General features: G+C 47.2%; 1 protein-coding gene across 1 annotated transcript in view; it reads right to left on the bottom strand.

The window, feature by feature from the left end:
* LOC121837470 (phospholipid scramblase 1-like) overlaps positions 1-24,179 on the bottom strand; it is a 30,671-nt gene extending 6,492 nt beyond the window's left edge. Inside the window, exons 1-2 of the mRNA XM_042293072.1 lie at positions 24,101-24,179; positions 1,928-2,035 (exon numbers count right to left, since the gene is read on the bottom strand). Coding sequence (XP_042149006.1) covers positions 1,928-2,035; positions 24,101-24,128 — 136 coding nt within the window. The 5' untranslated portion in view covers positions 24,129-24,179. The remainder of the gene's footprint in view (positions 1-1,927; positions 2,036-24,100) is intronic.
* Between the last annotated feature and the right edge of the window lie 241 nt (positions 24,180-24,420).

Below are 24,420 nucleotides of genomic sequence, written 5' to 3'. Positions count from 1 at the left end.
ATCGGGCACCACAACCTTACAAAATATGAATACACTTCTAACCCTACAACAAAAAAAGCCTTAAGGATACTTCAACGAAATTTGAAATATTCCCGTCGTGTTGAAAAATAGGTTGAATATGATCCACAATATCCGTAAATGACAATCGCACGTTTGTATTTTGATCCTGGTGGCTGTATTTTTCGTTATAAACGGCCCACTCTGGCAAGCGCTCGGAGAAGGCCCAGCTTAGAGCACGTGACATCCAACGCAATCGTGACGTAGGTCGTCTCAAGACGAGCAAAGCTACGGCGAGGCTGACGTCGAGAGGATGGCCTAGTCGTTCCAGCCACCGAAGCGGCTGCTTTTGTACGAATTTTGAGTGACGGGTTAATCTTCTATAATCTTCTAGGGGGACAATAGCGACTTCTACGACACACAAAAGGGATTCTCGGGAAGAGGGGAGTTCCTCCTTCCCCCCTTCTCTCGTCGTGGCCGGAGACGAGACAACCTCCGTCACTAGCTGTTAAGGTTCCTAGACGAGCATTACGAACGAGGCGTTAGCGACATCCACCAGGTGCTCTTTGCTAATCGTTTAATTCGTTTTAAAATTCCTTTTCGAGACTTTTTTAACAAGATATTGGTACGTTCCATGTGATACTGCTCTTTTGAACACATATAGACCAAAAAATGAGCGCCGAAATTTCGTTGTAGTATCGCTTTAAGAGTGGTCGCGAATGTGTGGTATTTTTTTCACACAGATCCGCTTTTCACGCGATTTAAGATTGTTCGGATAACGAACATGTACAACTTCCGCCTCCTAGCTTCATATAATGTTGCAATAAAGAGTGAACGTAGCAGTATTCTCGAATATATCCAACTTACTTAGGCATACAAACATGTATCGCACGCGTTTAAGTGAACAGCGGTATACAGCCACCCCCGAACGAACTATGGGCTAGGTTCCATCAGGTACACTCTACCCTACCTACAAAACACGTTACATCATAGGGGACATTTTACTCACATTTTACATTTGAATTATTAATGCATATTCTTTCTACCCTGCGAATGTCAGTTATCTGCCATCGTTTTTCAGGCGTGCATTGTCATTGGCGCACTAAGTAACAAGAATGTTCAATATTTTGTTAATTTTTGCTTTGTATTGTGCTCTGAGCTGAAAGTATGCCTCTGTGTACATATGTTGCGCAGCTAGCCAAGTAGGCAGCGCGGCCGTGGCCTAACGGTTATCGAGCCTGTCTCCCACGCGAAGTGCCACTGTTCAATTCCTGGGAGCGACGCGTGCCCCCAACCCAAAAAAAGAAGAAAAGAAAAAAGAAAACGGAAGATGACAGCAGAGCGTCGCGAACGTCGAAGTCGGCGTAACCGCAAAGTCGAACTGGGGTGAAACTGAACTGAGGATCGCCATGCGGAGCCCTTTATGTACACGCCTTGGCTTCTTCTCGCACCTCGAACAGGCCAACAGGATTCTCGAATTTACTAGAACACTAAATTGCAAGGATAAACAAAAGACGCGTCGCTCCCAGGAATCGAACCCTGGCACTTCGCGTGGGAGACAGGCACGATAACCGTTAGGCCACGGCTGCGCTGCCTGCTTGGCTAGCTGAACGCGTGGCAAAATAGTTGCTCGTATTGCTGTGTATTGCTGAGTATTGCTGCACGCTTAACTGATGCCGAATGCTAACCGCCACCTTGAAGCTAGGGCATCGCCAAACTGCACTTGTTTCCTCCTTTTGTCCCAGCGGGTGCACCTTTCTTGTGAAAAAACAATAAATTGTTGATTGATTGGTTGATAGCTATACTTTATTTTTACGCCTCTATTTTAACGTTTTTGCAGTACGAGATTATGAGTATTGCCATCACATTTCAACGGCAATCTGCACAGTGAATTCGGCGGCAATTTTTGTTTCGTGTGTTCTACGCAGACCTTCCAAAAGGTGCACTTGTTGGTGAATCAGCACTTGGTCGATGCAGGTCAGGTACTCGAGGCCGGGCGGACACCGGTACTCCCGGGCCATTCGAGATTCCAACGAAGCTGGAAGAAATTAAAACGGGCATGCTACACGTCAGTGTGTTGTGCGCGTTATCCAAACTAAGTAACGAAATGAGGTTAATCGATAGGTGTCATAGAGTTACGCGTTGCTGAGATTTATTACCGTCCTCTAAATGTAACTCTGTGCAGTTACAATGACTTCCAATAACTAACGAACGTCACTTGTGCTGAGCTTTATATCTCATAATTATTCGGCACCCATAAGTTACGATTACGGACTTCCAGACCAACTGACCTTTTAGAGCGTGATTTTATAGTGTTTCTTATATTTTGATCTAGATTTTCGAACATTGTTTCGTTTGTTTTTTGGACAAATGATGCCGCGGCAAAGAAAATATTTTTTTAGCACAGTTTACAGAACTCGAGCTCACATGTTTTTCAGCTAAAACAAAACTAAATAGTAAACAGAAGTAAAAAGCAACGTGATTCGATGAGTGATAGCGTAGAATGGTATAGAAAATACCTTGTTAGTCATTTAGAAATCTAAGAGGTACGTTATTGTGTTAGTGAAAAACGTTACGCGTTACCCCTTAAGTCGTTAATGTAGCACGTTACTTCAAACACTTCTGCACGTGACATGTAACAGTGAACGGCAACTTTGGCGACCGTGTATATTTTCGGTCGCGTCCGGACGTTTTTGAAAGTTTCTTTCTAGCATCCAGGATATTAGGGAGCCCGCATTTTCCTCTGGATCGTGCTCATGGCATAGACCGCACGAGGCAGCCGACCATGTCCTTTGTTGCAGCTGTTCTTTTCCCCGTGCCTGACCTCACAGACACCCGAACACGCAAAAGGATATGAGGGAGCTTCCGCAAGTGGAGCATCTGCCCAGCGATTTCTTTTACCTACCCTAACATACTATGTTTTCGGATTCAGCGGCCTTTACCCTTTCCGAAATCCTATTCAGTATCGTGAAATTCAAAGTATTGCAAAATCAGCGAGTGAAAATGATTCCAAAACCAACATATCGATATACCCGCGCTTTTCAGTTTCATCGCGTCACGGGAAGGCAAGTTTGCAGGTCGAGCGGGTACTCAATAAAGGGAGTGTGCCGAGCGTTGGTTTCGTACTTCTGCGCGGCTGCTGGCGCAAGCTTCCGAAGCGTTCATTGGACACTATGAAAATTCACGTAATCAGTTGGCAACAGAGTCCAAAGAATTATCCTGACGTGACTTTTTCAATGTTGCCAGTAGAGACTTTCACGTTCAAAAACACGGTGAGGACCCCAATTGTAAATGCATGAACTTCGCCAATTTTTTTTATTTTGGCCCAACATTTGGGTTACCATTTCAGAAATGTTTCTTTCTGAGTTTAGCGAATTTTCAGACAAATCGGGGGCTATAAAGAAAATGCCGATGCATATGCCATGCCAAAAGCTATTAAACAGCCTGAATGGGAAAAGTATGTCATAAAATGAATTTACAACGAAAGACAAATTTACAACGGCGCGAATAGAATTTGTATCAAAGGCGTGGGTCATCGGAGGCCCAAACTCAATATTAAAGATTAGGCTTTTCTAAGAAACTGCAAGAAGAAAAAAGAAAAAAAAAATGAAAGCCGTTTACAACTCCCCGTAACGCCGAATTAAGCGCAGACCGCATGGCACGTTTTTGCTCGCGATTCAGGCGCGTCGGCGTCAGACTGACGTCATTTCCTGCGCGCGGGCACGCGTTTTCGCGGGAGCGTTGGTTTCTGGCCGAACCCAGAACAAGACGCGCGCGCGGGGCATCGAAGCGGCTCTCGCCCAATGAGGGTCGCTCGAACCATCACATGATTCCGCACAGAAAACCGCTTCTGGTTTTGGAGGTTTGACTGCGTTCTTTTTGTTTGCCGATTGCGCGTGCGATGGTTGACAAACTTACATTCAATGAAATGCTCATTGACGAGGTTGAGAAGCGCCCCGTTCTTTGGGACCTATCAGATAACGGGTATAAAAATAATAGAGAGTTTTAGAACAGGGGTCCCAACGCATTGGGGAACCCAACGCTTTAGGGTGCCCAACGCAACGACACCTCACGCAGCGTGCTTATAGAATAGGGTTTGTGACGACGCAACGCGTCACGCTCGCCTTTTTCGCAAGCAGCGCCATTGTGGACAACGAACAAACTTCTTAACAGTGAAAAATTATTAAAACACAAAACATTTGCGCTGAAACGACACTTTATTGTGGCTTGTGGTTCAAATAATAGGGAGGGTAATACCAGTTGGAACGGCACAGCAAGACCCATTTGCCGACCGTCTCTGAATCAGAAGATTTTTTCTCTTGTCACAAGAGAATGCACGCCCTGAAATACCAGGCTATCATGTGCGCCAATGGAATTATCTGCGAACTCGACGGGCCATTCTCCGGTCACAGGCACGACGCTGGTAGGTGTAGCTTGCTTTCAGCCCATCCTGTAGCTGATGCAGCATGACAGTTATAGAGAGTTTTATAATAGGGGGTCCCAAAGTTTTGGGGCCCCAAAAAAATAGGGGCTCAGCACTGCGCATGCGCAGAACCCAAACTCCGTTTCAGGTTTTGGGTTGGCTCGCGCCCCCATCGTGAAATTCGAGAAATAGCGTGGGGCCCCCAATTGCTTGGGGCCGGGTTGTGAAGTAGAGGTCCGACGCCCGTGGTCCAGGTGGACCACCGGCGTCGGACCTCTACTTCACAACTCTGGTTCGCGGTACCGGCAAATCTTTATAGCTTCGAAAGAATTTTTTTTTTTTTTACCGATCGAAACAGTTAGGATTTATTCCGTATACGACACGCCCGACCACCAAGCTTAATCGCACGAAGACGTCGCCGAGTCGTCGCCCCCTAAAGTACCCATTCCCTGGGAGAGTAGCGTCATTGCCTTCCCTGCCTGCTAGACGGACACAAACAGAAACTAGCATACAGACGACTAAAACCTCTCATGGTGATCAGTTGATAAAAACAAATGTATTGCCACTGTAAACTTTAGGACATAAATCACATCGGAAAGCGGAGCAAGCAGTTTTGTAGGTTTTTTCCCTCCTCCTTCTCTTCTTGTGTGAAGAGAGATCAATAAACCTTAAATATGAGCATGTACGCTACAAAGATTCAGGGGCAAAAGCAACAAACAAACATAACTAAGAGAACCAAACATGGCCGCACCTTACATCTCCTCAGCACACTGAAGGAGGGTTGTCTCCTTTACCTAATAAATGACAATCTCAGCCAGGTATAGCGTTCAGCTGGCCAACGTCCAATTCTCCCCCTCCGCCTTGAAAATGTTCTGGCAATGTTATCAATCTGCTGACGTTGTGGTACTCACTGAGACGTGGCTTTCCGCTACAATGCGGAACAGTGAAATATTCGATTGTCAAAATCGGTTTAACGTGTATCTTTCCGATAGGCAGTTTAGATCTGGAGGATGTGTACTAATTGCAGTAGCTGACTATATTTTTTCCTATTGTGTGAACTTGGCGTTAACGACGTACAAAACACTGATCAGGCCTTTACTTGAGTATGCGTTAGAAGTGTGGGATCCTCACGTGATGTATCTTGAGCGGGAACTGGAAAGAGTCCAGCGGGTTGCAGTGCGCTTTATATTTTCTAGTTATCGCCGACTTAAATCCCCTACCCAGCTTTGTTCGCAAGCCGGCCTTCCATCGCTTAGCAGTAGGAGTAAAACCAAGCGTTTAAAACTTATCTTTATGATTCTCAATGACCTTGTTTTTATTGACAAAGCATCTTATATTACGCCTCACCAATCTAGAATTACAAGAAACAAACTTAGTCGAGATATACAAGAATACAGATATAACAAGGAATGTTTTAAAAATTCTTTTTTTCCACGCACAATACGCGAGTGGAATTCCCTGCCGGAAAGTATGGTGGCATGTCAAGATGCGGAAAAGTTCTTTTCTTCATTAAGCGTGTTTTTAGATATTTAGGCATATTGGCATGATCTGCATGGGAGTGAACGGGTGTGCTTTTGAACCATGTGTACCATTGTTGAATTGTTCTTCTTTTCCACTCCTGTAAGAGTCTCGACTCGGGACTGACAGTATGTGAAATAAATAAATAAATAAATAAATAAATAAATATTGTAAATATTGAGTTTCTTTGCGTTTGTTTTGAGGTGAATTATAATATATATATATATATATATATATATATAGGTAAAGTAAGGTAAATATAAAAACAATGGACTGGGAAAAGTTAATAAGTCAAAGATGCGTACTGTCGGAGTTACTAATTCGAAGTTTATTACGACGTTTCGAGCGGGGACCGCTCTTCATCAGGGGTGAAGATGAAGAGCGGTCCCCGCTCGAAACGTCGTAATTAGCTTCGAATTAGTAACTCCGACAGTACGCATCTTTGACTTGTATATATATATATTATTTTTGTTTGCTATCGTCCGCCGAAGTGTACCTTAAGTTTTGTAAACGAGATTCATGATGCTATCAATATGGTCGTAACAAGGTTTCCAAACAGTCCAATATTTCTCCTAGGTGATTTTAATTACTCAAACATGTGTTGGTCGCACGAGAGCCCGTCTCCTGATCCATTTTCGTTAGAGTGTTTTGATTTCTTGAACATGTGTTCCGATTTCAACTTATCGCAGCTAGTTACAGAACCCACAAGAATTGCAGCCACGTCAGCAAATGTTCTGGACCTTGTTCTAATCTCCACACCTTACCTTGTATCCCTAATATCTCATTTACCAGGACTAAGTGACCACTGCGCGTTACTTGTCTCTCTAAGCATACCAAAGTGTAATAGTAGAAAAAAGATAAAAATTAATCGAGACTACCGAAAAGCTAATTTCGACGCTGTAAACGATGCCCTGATTTAGTTCCTAGATTACTATTTTGTCAACTGCTCTGAGCGTTCCGTTGAGCAGAACTGGAATATTTTTAAGGGTCAGGTCGCCGTCCTCACCGACAAGTACAATCCACTGCGCTCTGTAACGTCTCACCCTCAATCACCGTGGTATAACTTATCACTGAGAAGGCTATCAAACATGAAAAAGATATCGTTTCGTGCCGCTAAATCTTCCAGTACCTGTAACCGATGGGAGTCTTATCACAACGCAAATGCAGTTTACGAAAATGCTATTCAAGATGCGAAATACGAGTATTTTAACGTTCAGCTACCGTGTATGTTAGCCACCAACCCAAAGCAGTTTTGGAATGTTGTTAGTAAAAAAGAAAAATTCGTAATTTCACTCAAGGCCGCGAACGGAGATATCATTTCTAGCGATGAATGTGCTCGAGTTTCGAATGATGTTCTTATTGAGTCATTTCAAACTGTTATTAACACGTCTACTAGTAGATTTGACGCGAGTGATATTTTGCCAACGGGGCCTGTTCTTGTCGATCCGATTGGTATTGTTAGAATAATCGATAATTTCAAACTTTCTTCCTCTGCTGGCCACTGACAGCATTAACTTAAAGTTCCCAAACAACACAAAAATGTATTGCTCTTTGACGTTATCTCAATTTTTTTCCGAGTCGCTTTCAATTAGAGAGTTGCCTGCGGATTGGAAGATAGGGAAGGTGGTGCCACTCCACAGAGGAGGTGATAAATATTGCCCGGATAACTATCGACCAATTTCGCTTACTAGCATTTCATGCAAGATACTATAACATATTATCTACTCACAACTAGTTCAATTTTTAGAATCTAACTTTTTCTTCAGCACCGCCCAGCATGGCTTTCGTAAATCCTTCTCTTGCGAAACGCAACTTTTGTCATTCACTCATGATTTGCACCTAGCGCATGACCGAGGGTCCCAAATTGACTGCATTTTTTCGACTTTTCCAAAGCATTCGATAAAGTTTCACACAAGCTGCTGCTATTAAAGCTTAACAGTCTTAACATTGACGCAAATGTTTTGTCCTGGATAACAAGTTTTCTCTTAGTCGTTCTAAGGTTTGTAACCGCTAACGATGAAGCATCACCACTCGCCTCCGTCGATTCTGGAACACTACAAGGTTTCGTATTAGGTCCGCTATTGTTCCTTATTTATAGGGTGGTCCAAGTCACCAGGCTCGATCTAAAAGGAACCGTAAAAATTGACGCCTCCACGTAGCAATCTAAACTTTTCCTCAAAGGTGTAATTCACAGGTCGGTTTTTTCTTGTAAAGTTACAAAGCGTAGCTCTCTTTCTGTAAATAATAAGGCCAACAAACGTGCCAGGGTCCACGGCGGGCAGCAACGCATACGACTGGTGTCCAGTAGCGGGGTGTGTTTGGCATTCGTATTGATAGATGGCGCTACCTACTTATCGCGACGGCTCGCGACCACCGTGTTTTATTAAAATGAATATAATATTTTTGAAATGTCCCTTCGGTTAAAAAAATTAATTCAAACAATAAAAGCAAAACTTAAAGTAAAAAAAAACGCGTCTGCATAACGGCGGCGCTTCTGCTGCCAACGGATTTTGTCTGCGTGTCGTCTGCTATCTTTCGGTGGTCGGCTGCACCTTCAGACGCTGCTCCCGACGCAATCTATCAATAGGAACGCCAAGCACACCCCGCTACTGGACTTGGTCGTCTGGCTGACAGCCCGCCGTAGACCTTGGCAAGTTTCTTGGTCCTATTTTTTACTAAAAGAAAACTACGCTTTGTAATTTTACAAAAAAGAAACCGACCTGTGAAATACACCATTGATGAAAAGTTTAGATGGCTACGTGCAGGCGTCGATTTTTACGGTCCATTTTAGAACGAGCCCGGTGACTTGAACCACCCTATATATCAGGGGTGGCCAGGCTGACCCGGCCTATGAGCCGCAAACATAACCAAGAAACTTGTAAGAGCCGCGGGGGGGGGGGGGGGGGGGGGGCGGGCGGGCGGCGGTGGGCTATGAATGACGTCAACTCGGGCTTCCGCGACTTTCAGCAAGAATCGATAGGGAACACCCATTATCTAAAGGGGACAAGTATCACCGGCGAGTGACAAAGGCCGCGAGACTGAACATGTCCTTGACCCCAAGCCAAAGTGCATGCATGGTTTGACAGTCCCTGTCCTTGATGCCTTTCCCCCTAGGGTCCGGCAAACTCCCTCGAACAATGAAAGAAACAGGATCTGTGGAAACATACGAGTGAAAAGCGGTTCGACTCTACGTATGGGGACAAGGCTGCCGAACCGCGAGCTGGTCTTTATTCTGAAATCCTTGGGAGACATGGAAAGGGTGAAAGGGAAGGGGGGGTTGATTGATTTTGGGGGGTTTAATGGCGCAAGAGCTACGAGGCCATCTGCGCCAAACGATAGTAACAATTAGCATGCTTTGGTGAGAGTTTTAACAAAGTGCAACCTAGGATTTGGTAAAGCTATATTTGGTATAAAATGCCAATGCTAGTAAAAAAGTCTGTTACCCTGCTAAAAGGGACTATGGGATTCTCCCCCAGCAGGGGGATCTGTTGTCGAAACAACTTGGGAAAATAAACACGATGCTTGGGCTCCAGAGCGGGACAGGACCATAATATATGTAAGATTGTAAGAGTATCACCACACTGATCACAAATAGGAGGATCTTCCCCCCAAAGTAAATACTTATGAGTGATAAAAGAATGCCCAATTCTCAGACGGCACAGTAAGGTTTCATAAAGACGACTCTTGCATGAAGAGCTTTCCCAGGCTCCAAGAACAGGCTTTGTAACGTGAAGCTTGTTTTCGCACTCCCTGTCCCATTCCAACTGCCAACAACGAAAAAGTGATGACTTTACTAAAGGCTTTATATCCTGATATGGTAAACAGAAAGACGATTGGACAAGGTTTCCCACAGACTCTGCAAGACTGTCGGCCTTCTCATTGCCCCCTATGCCAACGTGACTAGGTACCCAACAAAATGTTATGCTTTGACCATCATGTACAGCAGCGTTGAGTTTACTCTGAATTTGTTGTACAAGCATGTTTTTAGTGTCTTTAACAGAGCAAACTGCAACAATCACACTTTGAGAATCAACAAAAAGAACAGCCCTAGTTATTTTCTTATATAGAATGTAGTCTATTGCCATTGATACTGCATAGAGTTCTGCAGTAAAAATGCTGGCAAACGAATTAAGTCGCTTAACTTTAGAGAAGCGTTCTGAATACATAGCGCAGCTAACGAAAGATGAAGTCTTGGCGCCATCTGTGTAAACATGAAGATAACCATCATACTTGATTTGTACTTCACAAAACTCTTGCAGTATTACAGCATGGGAAATGCCATGTTTGTTAAATTTTGTGAGCGACCAGTCACAGGCAACTGGTAGTGTCTTCCAGGGTGGAATACGGTCGTCGACATTTCGAATAAGGCCGACCTGGTCCAATGAAGGATGCAGTGAAGTGCAAAGTTCTTTAATGCGGGAGCTTAATGGTGTCACAATGCTTGGCTTGTTAAAGAGACGGGAAAACCTCAACCTTGTAGGGGAAGAATAAGTAGGGTGTTGAGGGTCAGCCAGAATCTTAAAAGCATACGTTAGGCTAAGATAGGTACGTCGTTTGTTCAGCGATAGCTCATTGGCTTCTGCATATAAACTGGAGACAGGGGACGTTCGGAAAGCACCCGTTGCTAGTCTCAACCCCAGGTGGTGAACTGGGTCCAACATCCTGAGGGCAGATGGCCGGGCCGATCCATATACTACCGCACCATAGTCAAGACCAGATCTTACAAGGGCATTGTACAACCGTAGAATACATTTTCTGTCAGAACCCCATGACTTGTGAGATAGAACTTTCAAAAGATTCATAGACTGAAGACATTTAGTTTTTAAAGCTTTCAGGTGTGAAATAAAACTAAGCTTTTTATCAAATATCACACCAAGAAATCTGTGCTCTTTCCTGACAGGTACAGGGTTTCCATTTAGTTCCAGTGATGGGTCCAATGACAGCCCACGACGCAAAGAAAAGGGCACACAGACTGTTTTGGATGCAGAGAACCGAAACCCATTCTCGTCAGCCCACTTGGAAAGTTTGTTTATGGCTATCTGCAATTGGCGCTCACAGCTGGAAAGGTTACAAAAGGAAGACGAGATCTGTATATCATCAGCGTAAAGGGAATATGAAACAAAAGGAGGTAGCACTCGCGCAATTGAATTCATTTTTAGCACAAATAAAGTCACGCTCAAGACTCCTCCTTGAGGGACTCCATTTTCTTGCACGTAGGAGTCAGATAGGTTGGAGCCAAGACGAACTTGAAAAGTCCTGTTTGTTAGATATTCCCTTATGCATTGCAGCATACGGCCACGGATATTACATGTATACAGGTCTTGAAGAATCCCATGTCTCCACGCTGTATCATATGCCTTCTCCAAATTGAAAAAAACTGCGACACAGTGCTGCCGGTTTACAAATGCCACACGTATCACAGTTTCCAAGCGTACCAAGTGATCGAGAGTAGAACGACCTCGGCGGAATCCACACTGGTTGTTATCAAAGGCCCTCTGTTGCTCCAATACATAAACCAGTCGCCTGTTTATCAGCCTTTCAAACGTTTTTCCGAGGCAGCTCGTCAGTGCGATTGGGCGGTAACTTGATGGCTGTGGAGGATCTTTATTAGGTTTTAGAAGGGGAATAATAGGTGCATGCCTCCAAGTCTGAGGAAAACAAGCCTTTTCCCATAAGGAATTAAAAAAAAGAAAAAGGTTTTCAAGGGCTTCCGTGGACAGGTTACGAAGCATTTCATGGTGAAGCCCATCGGGCCCAGGAGCAGATAGCTTTTTTACATTAAGGGCAATCTCAAGTTTTTATCGCGTAAAAGGCCGATTATAAGAGGCTGCCTTTCCTCCAGTTACGACTAGCTTTTGTTGCTCCGCACGGGCTTTAAACTGTGCGAAGTTAGCACTGTAGTTGGCTCAGCTGGATGAATTATAAAAATGTTCTCCGAGGATGTTAGCTCTGTCTTTTAATGACGAACAAGGAGCATTAAACGTTGGGATGGCAAAGCACCTATAATCCCCATTTACTTTCCTATATCTGTCCCAGGCCTCTTTGGCAGGGACAAAACTAGTTAGAGAAGAGAGGTACTTCATCCAAGACTTCCGTTTTGCCCGCTTCCTAGTCCAACGAGCCTTGGCTTTTCGGCGCTTGAACTCCACATGGTTGTGCGAAGTGGGATATCTACGAAATCTTTCCCAGGCCTAGTCTTGATCTGCCAGGGTTGTGGCACACTCCTTGTTCCACCAAGGTTTACATTTTTTTGGCACATTGCCAGACGTTTGAGGAATAGAGCGCTGAGCAGCCCTTAGTATCTGCTCAGTAACATGAAGTGTAGCGTTCTCGGGTGACATAGAAGAAATAATCGAAGGACCTAAAGGGCAGTGAAGATTAAAAAGTGCCCAGTCAGCCTTGTCTAATTTCCACCTAGGGGTACGCTTTAAAAGATTAGGCAATGAAACAGTACTTTCTAAAACAATGGGATAATGATCACTTCCAAAAGGGTTATGGAGAACCTTGCATGAAAAGCAAGGAAGTAATGAAGGTGAAGCGATAGAAAGATCAATAGATGTGAATGAGTTGTGTGCCGCACTAAAAAAAGTTGGTTCTTTCCCGTTAAAAAGACACAGCCCAGAAGACAATAAAAGACGTTCAATAACACCACCCCGGGAGTCTTGACGGGTACTACCCCACATGGGATGATAAGCGTTAAAATCACCCAAAATTAAAAACGGTTGAGGAAGCTGTCCTACAAGTCCCTGCAGCTCTTGAAGATTCAAAGGAATATTTGGTGGCAAGTATAAAGAAACACGCGTTACGAGGTGGTCCACGAGGAGACGCACTGCAACAGCCTCCAGAGGTGTGCGGAGTGGAACTTGAGAGCAAGCGATTCCACTCTACACAACTACTGCAACGCCACCAGAAGGAGTGAAACCGGGACGGTCTTTCCTGAAAACCTGATGGCGCCTTAAAATGTTAAAAGAATTAGAGTGAAGATGGGTTTCTTGCAAAGCAAGAGCGATGGGTCCAAGCTCATTCATGAAATGATTGACATCATCAATATTTCTTAAAATAACGCGACAGTTCCATTGCATAAAATGTAACTTAGTCATCTATAAAAGGTATGTAAATAAGCTACTGAAAAAATTAACCTAATAAAATGAGTAAGATTGTAGAGTCAACACAAACTAGGTGGAAGACATTGCGATCATCATTTGGGCGGGACTACAGGCTTCTTATTCTTTTTTATGTTTACTGGAGGGCGCTTCCCACTCCATATTGTCCTGGTCGGACCCAGCAGTAGACTGACTGTCAGCATCAGTTGGTATCACCATGCCCTGGGAAGTGTCCGATGGATGGAGCATGACAGAGCTGGTCCGGCCTGGCACGCGCGGGGGAAAACCCCGGCCACGACCGGATGGAGGAGTGGCGGACGAGCTGGGCGAGCAGTCACCCAAGCTTGTCTTGACACCTCCTTTCAGAGGAGCTACATGGGTACCATGCTGCTCCTTCGGTAGGGGGACGCTCTCCAGCGAGCAGGAGCGAGAAGCTCGCTCCTCCCTAGGAGGGGACCTAGGAGAGGGGACAGGCGCGGCTGCTGCCGGCCTGTCCTTGGATGGAGGGGCAGCAAGCGTGCTACCACCAGGGACTGGGGGAAGCTGCTGCTGCCCCTGTCGGGGAGCTGGGGCCCTGAGGTCGGCCTCGAAGATCTCGGGAGAGACCTGGGTGGCCCTTGACTCCGAGCGCGGTACAGGGCCCCTGCGCACCGCCTCAGCATAACTACCCTTCGACAAAAAGGAAAAACGCTTTTTTGCTTCTATGTATGTGATATTTTCTTTGACTTTAAGGGCATGAATATCTTTTTCTTGCTGAAAGAAAGGACAGCTGCGGTAGTAAGCGGTTTGTGGTCCACCGCAATTAGCGCATGAGCCACGGCCTCACAAATGTCGGAGACGTGGCCTTGACTTCCACACTTTGCACATGTCTCCCTTCCGCGACAGCTGCGTGATCCGTGGCCAAAACGCTGACAACGGAAGCACCGCTGTGGGTTGGGGACATAAGGGCGGATGCGGCAATTAAGGTACCCTGCTTTAATTGTCTCTGGTAGAGTGTGTCTCTCGAAAGTCAAAATAACATGCTTCGAGGGAATTTCTTCACCATTCTTTTTAAACATTATTCGTTTGACGGCGACGAGACCAGAGCTTTCGAGGCCCTCAAGAAGTTCCTCCTCACTGGTATGAAGGAAGTCATCCTCAGAGAGGACACCACGAATGGTGTTAAGTGTACGGTGAGGGCTCACCGACACTTTCAAGTGAACAATGTTGGTCATCTTAGAGAGTGCTTCACTTTGTTTTTTTGTTTCTACCTCCACAAGGAGGTCTCCACAGTGGAGCATCTTAGCCTTATAGGAGAACCCTACAAGGTGCTCGAGAACTTTAGCTACAACAAAGGGTGAGAGCTTCGCAGCTGGTTTCTATTCATCCAGCGAATGAATGACAAAAAAACTTTGTAAAGTCTTCCTTAGATTCTTTTTCAATGGTCTTGGGTTCAAGACAACGCCTTTTAGAGGCTTGCCGTGAACGGGGTTTGGAGGGGTGGGGCGCCATAGGAGGGCAACAAGTGTTCAGAATCCGCGGTGCACCGCCCACCACCGAGCCCAACAAGGGGTTAGGTAACGCACCATAACAAGAAGGGCTTGGCTGGAAACGTTACGCTAACAGTGCTGCCGGGAAACTATAACCAAGTGTGGATCTGGACGAGGGTATCTCTCACCACCCAAGGTTAGCCCTTGCCGCCAAAGAAGGTGAAATAAGAAGGAAGAGGAGAAGAAAAAGAAAGGTATAGAAAGGAGAGGTGGAGAAAGGCGACTGACTGAATTATCCTGGTCGGGCCAAGCCAGGACACCCGTCTACGAGAAGCAGGGGCCGAAGCAGTGTATTGCCTCGCCCGGGGGGCCCCGAAGGGTCCAAACATACCCCGGGCTTCGCTCAACCACCAGGGTCCCTTTTTCCCCGGACACGGGTACGCCACGAACAGCCAGACGTGGGTGGGCGAACCCACATGGCTCGGGGTTCGTAGTGACGCCACTCACCAAGCACCTACTAAAGTAGGTGCCCCCTGCGTGCGGGTATGGTGGCCCACGTGGCTGGGGTCCGTGGTGACGCTACTCACCAAGCAAGCACCTAAGGTGCAGGCGCCCCCTGCGGGGCTCGGGGTACGTGGAGACGCCACTCTCCAAACACCTGCTTTCACAGGTGCCCCCTGCGGGGGGGGGGGGGGGGGGGGGGGTCCCCTTGCGAGGGATCTGCGAGCCACACTTGAACCAGCGAAGAGCCGCATGCGGCTCGCGAGCCGCGAATTGGCCACCCCTGCTATATATTAACGATTTGCCGAATTCGATATCTTCTTCAACTAGTTTATTCGCTGATGATTGTGTTATTTACAGAGAAGTTACTAACGCCCCGGATGTTCTGAATTTACAAGCTGACATTAACCATGTTTCAAAATGATGTGAATAATGGGGATGGAACTTAACATGACTAAATGCAAGGCCATGAGAGTATCGCGTAAATGTAATGTTCCTTTTTATTTCCTCGAAAATGACCCCTTACTTTCTGTCTCTTCTTATAAATACTTAGGTGTGTATACAACCTCAGATATTTCCAGGCAAATGCATGTTGAGTATGTTGTTAATAACACTAATTGAATGCTGGGTTATCTAAAACGAACTTTTCACTTGCCCCTTCATCTCTGAAACTAACCCTGTACAAAACGCTTGTACGCTCTAAATTAAAATATGCTTCTTCTATCTTGGACGCCGGTCATTCCAAACTAACTAACGCCCTGGAATCAGTTCAGAATCATTCTTCTCGTTTTATTCTTAATAACTTTCATCGCACCGCAAGCGTGAGCTCCATGAAAACTAGCCTATCGTTATCTAAGCTCAGTTTACGTCACCAAATAGCTCGCTTATGACTCTTTCATAAGATATACCATACGAACTCATTATTCCGCAATGGACTGCTGAATCATTCGTCTTACATTTCGTCACGCATTGATCATATGTATAAAATAGACATTCTAAGATGTTACACTAATGCACTCCGAGAGTCATTCATTCCGAAAACTTCAGTGGATTGGAACCACCTTCAAGCAGGTATCGCAACAATTGTTCCTGGCTACTTATTTAGAACTGCCATAAATAATCTATACTGCTCAGATTGAGCTACAAAGTGTACTACTGCAACTAACCCCCACTCTTCTTTGTAATCCCAATGGCCTTCAGAGTATTTTAAATAAATAAATGATAATTTTTCACAGATAGCGGGTATAATTGATCTCTCAAATGCTGCGAAGCCTTCGCTCTAGTAAAATATAGTTCCAGGGTCACCTCCTAAATGCCGCCGCGTGCCAGCATGCCATAAGGTAGTGTGTCAGTCTGCCAGTCTATTCCCTCGTCATAGTCTAACTCAAATCTGTTACGTCACGTCGCGGTGGTGGCGCGTCGGGCGCACTTCCGGTCAGGGGCCGTTGCCGGAAGTCACCATGCGGGACGGGCATTCTTTGTTGTTTTTGAAGAAACCAAACTAAAACCTGCCTTTTTAGTCAAAATGACGTGACTAGGGTTGTACTAAAAGAGCCGGGAAAGGTGTGAAGATCACTTTTAATGCGTTTTCTGCCTAATCGGTCGGTCCGAGCACGTAAATAGGTTCCGAGAAAAGGGAAACGAGACACCGTCGAACCGCAATTGCTTGTGCGTGAACCACTTTCGTTTGAGTTCGCGGATGCTTGTGATCGTCAGATTTATTTTCTTCGTTCCAACATCAACGCGGTACAATCGTCAAGTTTTCCAGACCACCCGCGGACCAAGCTCAGTGCATCTTTACGTTTAAACGGTCATCTGATCGTTCAAACAGTCGTCTGCTCTTTCAAACTCGTTCGAACTGTCGTCTGCTCGTCCAAACAACAGCGGCCAGTAGATCAAGCGTTGCGATAAAAAGTGCAGGCCTCAAACGACTTGTAAGTTTGAAGGTTGTTTGGGGTAAGATAGGCTCGGTGTAAGCAGTAGATCCAAAAAGATGCAGATCGTTGTTACCAATGGCCATCAGACACTTGTTATGCCCGATTCACATGGTTCGATTTTGTTTAGGATTTTCAGTATCTACGAAGAGCATCGCAGCTACCGTCCACCCTTTCGCAGCCCAAGCGACGTCGCGACTGAAAATAGCCAGCAGAATTGCATCATGTGAATCAAGCTTCTCCGTTCTGCGGTGTTCACACGGATTGAATCGTAGAATGTCACATTGTTCACACGAAGTTTTACGGCGTAACGAAGCTCGTTAATTTCGCTCAGGCCACTAAAGTGGCAAACGATGCTAATAAGACGTAGAATCAGCAATTCCAACGCAAAAAATAGCCCGGAGGCTCACACCGACGCCAACAACATCCCATTCCAATGGTTTGCTGATGCGGCATGTGGCCCTTCTTTTCCCGGCTTCATCACGCATGCGCGGCACCGGTGGCGTCCCGCTAGGGGCACACCGGTTTGTTTGTAACCATGAGCTGGTGTATAGGAAATATTCATCCACTGGGTGGCCATAGCTGAGTCTGAGGCTGCTGAACGTGTGCTGACGTAATCCGCCCATCAACATTGCCGGCTTAAAGGGGCCATGAAACGATTTTCCTACTTCTTCCTCCTTAGCTTTAATCCTCAACTCAAATGCGAATTGTGAAATCACGTGGTCGTGACATTCCTTCGGCACCGGTGCGATGACTCCTAGCTTCCACCGTGCTTTTTATGCGCACCATAGAACTTGTCATTCCGAATATTCCGAACGCGAATCCAAATATTCGTCGACGGATTGGTTGTTGACGAGCGCATACGTCCGAGTGACGCAGTTCTCGTGTCCAATGCGTGAGCTGGGCTCTGCTGACGTCAGTTTGGCGCCGGTGAAGCGCTTTTGGAACCTCGGATGTATCATAGTGAAAAGGCGGAGAGCTTTCGAAGGCAAGAAGGTACAAAATAGTCCGCTATATTTTCGAATGTTCGTACCGAAAAGCTGGCTTTTGACTTTCTAGCCTCTTTCTTTTGGCCAACTAAACGATATGCGATTAGTAAAGTCCCAATTTAAAATCATTCATCCCAACCCAAAATTCGTTTCATGGCCCCTTTAACAGCACATGGAAGGAATTCATTGGACGCATTACTTGAGTGCGTTGATCAGAACGCGTACTCAGAACGAGCTTACACTAATAGGCTGCTAAGACCGGCAATCTTAATGGTATGGAACGCACGTTGCCAAAAGAACTGTGGAAGCTCGTCGCCAGCACGCGCTTAGCAGCCGCGCACACATATATGGCCGCCAGCGAATACTCCCTATTAAAAAATACGGAAACGGAATGTTTGCACTTTCATTTTTTTCTTTTATGTGCCCCACGTTGTGCCGACCGACCAGAAGCACTAGCCTGGACTAGTGTTTCTCGGTTGCAGTCAGAGAAGTCAAGAAAACTAATTATAAATCGAATGAAGAGATTTCAAAATTGCGTCTGGTGGCGGTCTGTGAAGCTCTGTTGGAATGCCGACACGTTATGCGTTCCTAAAGGGGTATCCACACGAAGGAGAACTCCCGGGACGGATGTCGTGACGTCAACAACCCGGGAAACTCCGTCCCCGGCTCCGCCGCGTGCACTTGCGGAGCTTTCGTGCTGACAGCACGAAGCCTCCGCGCCTCCGCCACGGATCGGAACGGCGGCGCGAGGCCAGCGAGGCGTCAAAAAGGGATGACTTATGTCTCACGTGATGCGCGCTCCGCGGAGGAAAGGGGCGGATTTCCCCTTCGTGTGGAAGGGGTATCTACACGAAGGAGAAATCCGCCACTTTCCTCCGCGGAGCGCGCATCACGTAAGACATACGTCACCCCTTTTTGACGCCTCGCGGCGCGTTCTCCTCCGTGGCGGAGGCGCGGAGGCTTTGTGCTGACAGCACGAAAGCTCCGCAAGTGCACGCGGCGGAGCCGGGGACGGAGTTTCCCGCGTTGTTGACGTCACGACATCCGTCCGCGGAGTTCTCCTTCGTGTGGATACCCCTTAAAAAGGTATTCCCACGAGGGAGAAATCTCGGAGATTTCTCCCCGGCACGCGCGCATCACGAGACGAAAACGCGAGGCTTTTGCACATCGCAAAACCTGACGTTTTCGTCGCGGGATGCGCGTGCCGAGGAAAAATCGCCGGGATTTCTCCCTCGTGTGAATACCCCTTAATGGGGTATCCACACGAAGGAGAAATCCGCCCCTTTCCTCTGCGGAGGGCCCATCACGTGAGACATACGTCATCCCTTTTTGAGGCCTCGCGGCGCCGTTCCCCTCTGTGGCGGTGGCGCGGATGCATCGTGCTGTCAGCACGAAAGCTCCGCAGGTGGGCGGCGGAGCCAAGGACGAAGTTTCCTGGCTTGCTGACGTCACAAAATCCGTCCGCGGAGGTCTGCTTCGTGTGGGTATGGGGTATCCACACGAAGGAGAACTCCGTGGACGGATGGCGTGACGTCAAGAACCCGGGAAACTCCGTCCCCGGCTCCGTCGCGTGCACCTGCTAAGCTTTCGTGCTGATGGAACGAAGCCTCCGCGCCTCCGCCACGGAGGAGAATGGCGCCGCGAGGCGTCAAAAAGGGATGACGTATGTCTCACGTGATGCGCGCTCCGCGGAGGAAAGGGGTGGATTTCTCCTTCGTGTGAATACCCCAATACCAGAGGTATTCACACGAGGGAGAAATCCCGCGGATTTCTCCGCGGCACGCGCGCATCACGAGACGAAAACGCGAGGTTTCTGCACATCGCGAAGCCTGACGTTTTCGTCGCGGGATGCACGTGCCGTGCAGAAATCCCCGATATTTCTCCCTCGTGTGAATACCCCTTAAGAAGCAGCGCAAGTTCGCGGCAGAATGGTTCTCTCATGGAGTTACTTAGTCCTGCATGTGACTTGGCGGAGAACACTCACAAGCTGAGACTGCAGCCAAAGGTACAAACGCGAGCTAGCCCGCACTCCAGGCTTTGAGACATGCATTTCTAGCGAGAGCGCTCGATCGTTCTGCGGAATAACGCTTCAAAGCAGCGACCTCGAGCTCTCGTGGTTGTGGCACTGGCTGCAGCCTCAGCTCCATGGTGCTTCTGCAACTTGTATTCCACACCATTGTGATCTCCGCTCTTTGCAAACGTAAGGTAGGAACTTTATCTCAGGATGCGGGAACCTCTATTAGAGCCGTGTATAGAGAGAGTTTGGTCAATGGGAGGCGCGGGCAGAGCCAGGGCGTACACTAGGCACAGTAAGAGTGCTAGAAATGCTCTCTTCGTCAACCTGAAGCCGAAAAAAATCCCCTAGCGGTGGTATCGAGAAACAGTATTTTATTCTTTATTCTTTATTCAATGATTACCCCGCAGTGCCCGAGGGCGTTACAGCAGGGGGGGGGGGGGTTACAAGGATGAAAAGAACACGTCTTCATTGAAACAGCACACTTGCTCTTCAGACAGCCGATTCCACTGTGCAATTGTTCGTACAAAAAAGGAGTTTGCAAACATGCATGTCCTAGCGCATCATAGATGTGTGGTTCTAGTAAGCGCGTAAGAGTTAAATGTAGTAACCCTTCATGGTTGAAAATAGGATGCACGTGACGTTTCGATTATGATCATGCAGAAATATGTAAGAATAGAATGTGCCGCTCCAATTCTGTTTTTCTCAGACAGAGTGTTACCGCTTGGACGGCAGATTCTCGGCCCTCAGCGCCTGGCGTAGGGATTATGTCGATCGTTCCGCTAGTCGTGCTCTTCCATCATGTTTTCGGATGACTGTGATTAAAACGGGTGATCCCCGTTTCGCCCCATGCCCATTTCAACCTTCCCGTTTCGACCCGGCTCTAAACGACCTTGTCGTTTCATCTTTTCTCAAAGTTGAGGCTTGGGCTAGTTGGTACGACATACCTCGGGATAAAAAAAAAAGTGAAAGCCGTTTACAACTCCCTTTAACGCCAAATTGGAGCGCAGCTCTTGAGGAGGAGGAGGGAAGGGTACTGAGGGGAGGGTAGACCCCTCCTCCTCCTCCTCCTCGTTCTCCTCCTCCCCTCATTCTTTAATATGCTCCGGGGGGGTCACCTGACCTCGGGGCGAGGGGGTCACGTGACCTCGGGGAGGGGGGCCACGTGACCTGGGGGCCACGTGATCTCGGGGGGTCACGTGACCACGGGGGGTCACGAGACCTTGGGGGTCACGTGACCTTGGGAGGGATCACGTGACCATGTGGGTCACGAGACCTTGGGGGTCACGTGATCTGGGGGTCACGTGACCTTGGGGATCACGTGACCTTGGGGGGTCACGTGGCCTAGGGGTCACGTGACCTTGGGGTGACCTTGAAAGGGGTCACGTGACCTCGGGGGTCACGTGACGTCGAAGGTCACGTGACCTTGGGGTGACCTTGAGAGGGGTCACGTGACCTTGGGGTGACCTTGGTTACGTCGACGGCGACGGCGACGCCGACGCCGCTCAAACCGGAAACGGGCGCCTAAGAGCTGCGCTCTAAAACAGCGCAAAAGACGAAGGATAGGCGCGAGCAGGTGGCTTCACCTGTTGTTTCGTTTGCGCGAGAACGCGCGCAAATGATCGGCGAGATCACTCGTGCCAGCAACTTTTCCAACGCTGTACACCAAAAGCTGGACTCCATGGGGCGAATCTGCTGAGAAAGATCAACGAACTTTGCCCGGCGGCGTTTGCTCTGCGCGTGGCATCAGCACAGTGGCTGCTCGTCGCGCGTAAGGCGAGCTTGCAGTCGGGCGAAGTCGGTCAGTTATTCGTCGCATAATTCGCTCCATAAAGATCAGCCTTTCGTATGTGACAAAGTATGAGTACAACCTACATAGGGTGACCAGACGTATCCGTTTTGGACGAGACAGTCCCGCCTTAGAAATACATTTCTGCCGTCCCGTCATTCTTTCTGAATGAAGCATCACGTCCCGTTTCTTGTCGGAATGTGCTTGCATACTTGCAAAATAAGTGCCTCGAGAGTAAATGAAATCTAAAAAAATTACAAAATACATTTATAGAAACAAAGGTAACATAAGAATGTAACCTCCCATAGAGTGATTTTAGAGCTATTATTGTGGTTCCGCCTGTCCATACGTTCTGTTGGCACAGACGTTTTTTTTCGGGTCACTTTTCCAAATTATATATTTGGCACGCTTCGGCTTTGTTTCAAAAATTAAAAAGAAACGTACTTGTGTACTGAAATAAACAAAAAAACTTCAGAAAAAGATACATCTGTTCAGTCAACTGAATAGTATGAGAGCTTGCTTTTTCTAAAGCCCCCCCCCCGTCCCTCCGTCCTGTTTTCTACGCTGTCGATTATGGTCACCCTAGACCCACGACAAATGCCCAAACTAGAAACAAAAATGTAAGAATACACGAGAGAGGCTTAACCATGTCGTTCACGTTTTCTGTCCGAAACCGGCGCACCCTTGTGGTGATAGCTGGCGATCGGCGACTGGTCAGGCACTATCAGTCTCACGACCTACTGTAATCCTGATGTTCTCGCAGAATGGCTCCCTATGGGAGACGCTATCGCCGTTGAAGTGCCTCGCTTTGCCGTTAGGGGTGCTCAGCAAAGGCTTTTTTACGACCCAAACTTGGTTCACAGCCTGCCTGTCTAGCGCGCGGCTGGTGATGTCTATTTCTTGGGAACACCTACCGTAGCGTGGCGCCAAAAGGCTGCAGTTGCTTAGCAGTTGCACGTAGTGGTACAGGAGCAGGACGCATGACTTTCACGTTTGATAGGATCAATAAAGAGAGTTCATCAGGCACTTCATAAAAGCTGTGCGTGTGCAGCAAAAACGAGAACGATGAGAAAAAACGACATGAACGTCCTGATCTTTGCTGCTCACGCACAAATTTTATGAAATGAACAACCAAGAAACCCAAACATCCACCCTTCCATGGCACGGAAACACAAGGGCGTTTCTAAGCTCCGACTGGTCTTGTGTCATCATCGAAATAAGGCGTGTTCTCGGATCACTCAAGATCAGCCACCGTGCTGCCAGCCGGCGCCTCCAGTGACGATTCGAGTATGTCATGCGCTCACTGACTGACGAGGGTGACGAGATGCCCAAGGCCCGGGAGGAGAGCGGGCCACGACTAAAGTCACTGGATCCTAGACAGGTAGCGCCAATGCGTTTCCTCCCAGCCAGCCGAACACAAACAAATACTAACATACAGACGACTAAGCCGATTGGCTAATAATAGGTCTCCGTTGCTATGGCAATCGCAATTTCGGCCCCTTTAAATCTTCGAAGCTTCGAGCTCTAATCCAGTTACCCCAAAATCACCATGGAACATCATCATACTGAAGGTGTTCCTCGCCAATAGAACCTTATTTGGCACTGTGTATGCAATCAACTTACGAATCATGCCCATCACCGCGAATATCTTTCAGTTATATTGTTCTTCTTGCATATTTCAAAAGAGGAATATCATATTTCGAAGCCCCCAAGCACCGACGCCGCATGTGGTGATGGTACGAAGTTCTACGCTTATTTTGCCGGTGTGTGGATAGCAAAATCTCGGTATACAAGAAACGTATCTATAAAGCTACCCGTCACGAGCGAATTTAGATCGGTTCATCAAGAATGAAGAGGTCAACGAGAAATTGCTCGTTTAATGGGCCAAGATGGCGACCATATGTGGAGCTTGGCGCCACTTTATCACGATCCAGTCACTTCAGTCTCGACCAGATAACGCCGCTGCGCCTTGTGCGCCTTCGATCGATATGCGGATACCTTAGGAAACAAAACGACCTTTGTGTAACGCCGCGAAGTCATGGCGGGACGAAACGCAGCGGCCGCGGGCTGTACTACAAGGCGCGTTGGCACATTCTTCTGTCAGAAGGTCATGATTGCAGCAGGTCGTGATCAGTATACTATGTTTCGCCTCTACTGACCGAGTCCCGGTCGTCATTTTTCGGCTGCCCCACAGGTCTACTGCTATCTGTCTGGCTGTGGAACCACGGCTGTCCGACCTCTGCATGAATTCGTATTATTCCTACGCTATGTGAACCAGTTGACATTGCTCATTCATCGCCATTGTTTGCTCCGATAGTTTGAGAAACGATTCGTTGTATTATAAGTAAATGTGCATTCCTTACTTCTAGAACTCATCTGGCTTGGTATCATTGCTTGCAGAGCTTTAGCTTGGCCTCGGACAAGGAGTCGGACTTGTGATGGTTCAGGGTGCTCGGGGCGAAACTGCTGCAATTTACGCAATCTTCGGCATCATCGTCGTCGGCACCTCGTAGAAAAAAGAAAAAGAAAAAAAAAATGCGGCTGTTCATTAGCAGCATACTGCCATATTTTATTGTCATTTTATTAATTATCTTAGAGAGCATGGATCTTAAAGTTATTTACAACGTTTATATTTACGTAGTTAAGACGGTGTGCTGGAGCAGTCCCTCTATAAAAGTTCCAT

The sequence above is a fragment of the Ixodes scapularis genome, unplaced genomic scaffold, assembly GCF_016920785.2.
Source record: "Ixodes scapularis isolate PalLabHiFi unplaced genomic scaffold, ASM1692078v2 PGA_scaffold42__2_contigs__length_573088, whole genome shotgun sequence".
In the NCBI taxonomy this organism is placed as follows: domain Eukaryota; kingdom Metazoa; phylum Arthropoda; class Arachnida; order Ixodida; family Ixodidae; genus Ixodes; species Ixodes scapularis.
Note: the sequence above shows the minus strand (reverse complement) of the source record. Positions and strands in the feature narration are given on the sequence as shown.